General features: G+C 37.4%; 1 protein-coding gene across 3 annotated transcripts in view; it reads left to right on the top strand.

Moving 5' to 3' along the window:
* Nucleotides 1-4,727, top strand: part of eloal (elongin A, like) — a 7,470-nt gene extending 2,743 nt beyond the window's left edge. For 2 of the 3 annotated variants that reach the window (XM_017464858.3, XM_017464861.3), the window contains exons 6-11: nt 701-862; nt 951-1,048; nt 1,657-1,837; nt 2,692-2,812; nt 3,313-3,419; nt 4,406-4,727. In XM_017464858.3, coding sequence (XP_017320347.1) covers nt 701-862; nt 951-1,048; nt 1,657-1,837; nt 2,692-2,812; nt 3,313-3,419; nt 4,406-4,464 — 728 coding nt within the window. In that variant the 3' untranslated portion in view covers nt 4,465-4,727. Of the gene's footprint in view, nt 1-700; nt 863-950; nt 1,049-1,656; nt 1,838-2,691; nt 2,813-3,312; nt 3,424-4,405 lie in introns of all 3 variants that reach the window. The other variant, XM_053679493.1, reaches the window with a different exon arrangement.
* The last annotated feature ends 889 nt before the right edge of the window (nt 4,728-5,616 follow it).

The following is a 5,616-nucleotide window of genomic DNA, read 5'->3' as shown; positions in this document are numbered from 1 at the left end:
TTGGCAAGTCTGTACCCACTGTAGTGTCAGATTCCTGTTTTTGGCTGACAGGAGTGGAACCAAATGTGGTCTTCTGCTGTTGTAGGTTATCCGCCTCATGCTGTCAAGCTCTGTTTTGCATTCTGAGATACTTTTCTGCACCCCAGGTTTGTAAAGAGTGACTGTTTGAGTTCCTGTCAGCTCACTGAATGTTTTTTGCACCATTCTGTGTAAAGTCAAAACTGTTGTGTAGAACAGTTAATGAAATACTCAAACCAGCCTGTCTGGCATCAGCAGCCATCTTGGCAACAGCCAAGAACCTTATTTATTTATTTATTTGTTTGTTTGTTTGTTTGTTTGTTTATTCACCCCCCCCTGACATTTGATGTGATAATTAACTGAAACGCTTGATCTGTTTTGTGCATTGCACTGCTGCCACATGAGTGACCGATTGGATTACATTTTATGCCATTTGGCAAACGCCCTTATCCAGAGCGACTTGCATCATTTATACATCTGAACAGTTGAGGCTTAAGGACCTTGCTCAAGGGCCCAACAATGACTGCTTGGTGGTGCTTGGATTTGAACTCCTGACCACCTGGTCATTTGTCCAGCGTCTTAACCACAGAGTTACTACTGCCCCATATTGGGTGATTGCATGAATGTGCTGATGTTCCTATTAAACTGGCGGGTGATTGTATGTTCGTATTGCGTCATGCAGTTGAAGAAAAGGCAGCTGAGGTTCGTGAAGAAGCCCCAGTGTTTACTGGTCAGCGGCTGAATAAAAAGATGCAGGTGTACTCCGGGGCTAAGGTTGTGTATCTTCCCTCCATGATGACCTTGTACCAGCAATGCATCCGAACACTGCAGAACAACATCGATTGTGAGTGATCTGGTTCAGCATCTTGGGATTACTTATGATTTGATAGCTGAATGTCTGAGGTTTTCTTATTCTTCTCCTCTCCTTGTAGCGCTTTATGAAATTGGAGGCGTCCCATTTGAGATTTTGGAGCCGGTGCTGGAAAGGTGTACGCCGGAGCAGCTGCTGCGGATTGAAGAATGCAATCCTGTAGGGGTTTAAAATGAGGCACACTCATTTAGCCTACCAGCCACTCATTTCTTTGCCATGTCTTACATTTCACATGCTTCTAGGCATGGTGACCCTGTTCAGTTGAAGTTATTTAGATTTTAGAGGCTGTAGTTGATTGATTATATATTTAATATTTGGAAATAATATAATTAGGCAGTGACTGAATTTCTTTCTATTTAAGCATAATGGTCAGCTACTGTTTAAGGTTAGGTGTATATTGCTTGTATGTTTGGGGGTAAAAAACTGTTCAGAATATAATTTGGAAGAAACTGCCTTCAAAACAGTAGTCAGTGTGGCTTTAAAGCAGGAAGATTAGACTTGGGTTCAGTCCTCCAGTAATCTTTCACTAATTTACATATGCAATAGCTTTCTATTAAGAAATTTTTTTTAACAGAAATAAAATGACCGATTCAGAGCAAATTACCTGGATATTGGTTAATAAGTACCACATGTTTGTTCTTATAAAATAATGTGAACTTCTTGCAATTCCAACTAGTATTAGATTTTTAGCTCTATTTTTCCCTCTCTGTGTGTTTTCTCTCCCCCCCCCCCCCCCTTCTCTCCCCTTCATACCTTTTGCCCTGAAGGTGTACGTAGGTGTGACTGATCACCTGTGGGAGAGGCACTGCCTCAGGGACTTTAGGAATGCCCAGCTGGAGGACTACGAGTCCTGGAAGGAGATGTACCTCAGACTGTTTGAACAACGAGAACGCAAATTACAAGAGCTCACCAAGAGTATTGTCTCTGCTCAATCTGGGAAGCCCAAAGGTAACTGTTGAGTGATTTTGGGCCGTGCAATTGGTCTGACACAAAGGTTTGGTCATGTTCATTTTTGTACAGTGAAGCAGGGACCACAATGTCATGCCATGCATTAATTACAAAGAGCCTTCCCATTTGCTAAATAAACTGGAAAGCTCATAAATGGGCAACTGCTGGCATATTGCTGACTGTTTGTCAGCTTGGTCTATGAATAGTTTTAGTGAAGCTATGGTGAAATGAGCTGGTGATCAATTGTGCAGTCAGCCAGTGCTGGCATTATATTCCAGGGACCATTACACTCACTTTTATCTAACCCAGAATGTGTAGTATGCGACACTTCAGCTGTCAGCCATGTGACTTTAGTAAAAGCTTCACTGCCAGATGACATTTTGTGTTATGGCCTGAGGTGTGACTGTATTAAAGAACCCTTTTTGGGACCTCAGCATTATTTGGTCACAGTGGTTAACAGCTGGTGGTGTTTTAGTCTTTTAAATGATAAAGTTTTTAAATTTTTTTTTTTTGCATGGGTGTGTGAACAGATTTATTGCTTAAGTGTAAATTCTAATAAGCTGCCTTGTTGTATTCAAAGAATCTTCACAATGAATTAGAGTTTTTAAAGTAAACTAGGTGGGACTATTAAATCTTAAGTTCATTCTTCCCAGCCTGTTGATTTGATCAAATGATCTAAATTGTATTTATACTGGAGCATTTTTCTTGTGTCAAATGTCATCTCTTAGCTTTAGCTGGTTTTCCCAGCTGTGTGTGTGTGTGGTGTGTGTGTGTGTGTGTGTGTGTGTGTGTGTGTGTGGTTTTTTTTTTTTTTTTTTTTCCCCCCCTCCTGTCTTTTCCTGGTTCCTCTTCAGGAAGGCAGGTGAAGATGGCGTTTATTCATTCAGCTGCCAAGCCGCCTAGAAATGTGCGTATCCAGCAGGAACTCCATGGTACAGCAGGCCCCGTGGTCCCTCATGCCGCAGAAAAACTCAGGTCAGTTCTGACCAGGTCTGTCTGACATGGCTTTAATTATCCAGTAGGTTTGGTACCTTGAGGTTTTTAACCATTTTTGAATGTTTTAAAAGTTAGGATTATTTAGAAGTAACTTCTTTTTTTTTGGCGGGTGGGGGTGGATACTGTCTGTATGCTATTTATTTATTTAGATATCCCCCCTGCCCCCCGCTCCTTGTAAAGATTGAGTGCAGTCATAGTTTTGGGTCAAGAGTGGGATTTCTGTGGAGTAAATGCCTCGGGTGTGATTTACGATATAATAACCTAGGACGAAGCCTACTTCCTGAACTGTGTAGTCTAGGACTATGGACTATATGGACCCTATCGTTAATCTCTGTTGCTGTTTTAAGTTACTTTATTTATGCATTTTTTTTTTATTTTTTTTTTTTTATATATAGGCCATGTTCTCCAGTACGCACATTCTTCTAAACTACAGTATGTTAAGCCAATCATCACTGTTTGTGATTTTTTTTTCTACTCAGTGGAAGAATTACCGAGAATAGAAGTAAACCAGGCTTCACTGAGCCTCCTAAGCCTTTTAACACTGCATCAGGAGCCAGCCAGCCTCAAGATCCACGAAGGATCAGACGTGCGTAAGCGTGTCCATGTCTTTATGTTTTAGAACAATGAAGTCCAATGAACTTCCGTTGTAGGAGGCCTGATACGAGAATTGGACTGGAGCTGGAAGCCCTTGTTTTAAGCTACACATAGTGGTGTACGATTTCTATCTTGCAAGTGTCGCTCTTGATGCTACGTTCAGGGTTATTGTGTAAAAAAATAAAAAAATAAATACATTTAATAACTAATTTACAGTAATTTGCTTCCAGTAAAGTAAATAATTGAAAACATTTTACATTAAAGTTTGGCAATGTATTTAAAGGTCATTAATGTCCTGTTTACAATGTACTTACTCATTTTGATCTAAACCAGCTTTGAAACAGGCAGGATAGAGGCCTAATAGATGAATCCAGTAAAATAATAATCAAATATTTTGCTGTAAAATAAATATTATATATTTACAATTTTTTTTTTATTTTTTATAGTGCAGTATGGTTTTGTTCTCATGTTTGAGGACTGGATCATTTAATTTTCTGGCTTAAAAAAAAAAAGCTCTCATATATACATAAACTGGTCTGTTCTGTTTACTCTTGCAAAAATCCCCCCAAAGGAATGCATGACTTCTAAAACCCTATTGTTTATTATAACATGCAAAGAATGTATCTTTTCATATGGTTAAAAGAAACGGAACAGACAGCTGTGAGATGTAAAGAGCAGTCACAATGAAGGACTTTTTAAAGTAAATGTTTCTTGTCCAGAGGGACTTCATATGATTTGGTTTGCTAGTTTTCAGAGGGACATTTCTTTTCAGCCTGCTTGATCTGTTTGTGTTGTGCAGTCAGCCAAGTTGTTACAATGTAACATTTAAATATTATACCATTTGCTCTTGGTGAAAAGTTGACCTTCACCTCACTGATTAATATTGTAAGGATTTAGATCACCTGAGCCTCATTTTGTGATGCATGTGTGGTGTATTTATTTATTTATTTATTTATTTATTTATTTGATAAACCATAGGAGTGGCACCAATGATGGCCAAGTCTCTGAAAGCCTTTAAAAAGCTTGGACGCAGATGAAGGAAGAAGGTGATGAAATATATGGATTATGTATAAATACTTTACTTTAATGTTGTCATGATGCTGCTTTTTTTTTTCTCCCCCCTCCCTTGTTTAGTTTTTTTTTTTCTTTCTTTCTTTTTTTTTTTTTTTTTTTTTTTTTTTTAAACCTACTTCTAAGTACATGTTTCTATATGGAAGGACAATTATGCACTTTCAATCTGCATTAAAACACTACTGATTTGTGCTGTTATGAAATGCAATGGCTGAATAAATGAAATGACTTGAAGTGTTTGTACATGTTTCAGAGTATATACATATAAAATCTTGTTGAACAGTGGACTGTGACTATGGCCTACAGTGCTTCGTGCAAAAAGCTTTGTCTCCATCTAGTGGCTTGTAAATAGTGCTTGTGTTCCTAATTCTGTTAACCTAACTGTAAAGGAAATATGAAGATGGGTGACTGAAAACCTGTAAGATTTGGTAAAACCTAGAGTCATACTTAACCAACGAGAAAAAGAATTTAGCTTTTTTTGTTTTGTTTTTTTGGTAATTACATTATAAAGCCAATGCATTATAAAGGAATATACAGTGTGGATGTTATTCATATGATGAATGTGAGATTTCCTAAGCATCAAAAACAAACCAGTAATATAAATGTATCCTCTTGTTATATTCCCATCATGTCTGTGTAACATTTATATAAACCTAAAACAAGATTTCAGTCTCTCGTTAAGAAATTGCACTATTTTCTGCCAAAACTTGAATGTATAAGGGTTGTTATAAATGAAATGTTCAATAGTTTCCCATAACTCATGATGACAAAAAAAAGAACTGTTCTATGCTCTCTAAAACAACTTTGCATATCTTTCTTGGGATGTATTCTGTGCATGATTATTAAAAGAAATTATTAATGATTATATACACAATAAATATCCTCCCACACAAAGGAAGGTAATGACAGGCAATAAAATTTGACTGGAGGAAGTGAAACCTTTGTTTCTATAAGACTATAATCAATATTACTGCTACAACGAGCAAGATTTTAGTAATAGAACATCAAATGTTCAATCAAGTCATGTACTGGTTGCCTTTCAATTTATTTGATACTAATAGAGAAAGTAGAGAAAATCTTGACATTTTATTGGAAGAAAGAAATTGCAAAGCTAAAAA

The sequence above is a fragment of the Ictalurus punctatus genome, chromosome 3, assembly GCF_001660625.3.
Source record: "Ictalurus punctatus breed USDA103 chromosome 3, Coco_2.0, whole genome shotgun sequence".
In the NCBI taxonomy this organism is placed as follows: Eukaryota; Metazoa; Chordata; class Actinopteri; order Siluriformes; family Ictaluridae; genus Ictalurus; species Ictalurus punctatus.
The sequence above is the reverse complement of the archived record's forward strand: the minus strand, read 5'-3'. Positions and strand labels throughout refer to the sequence as shown.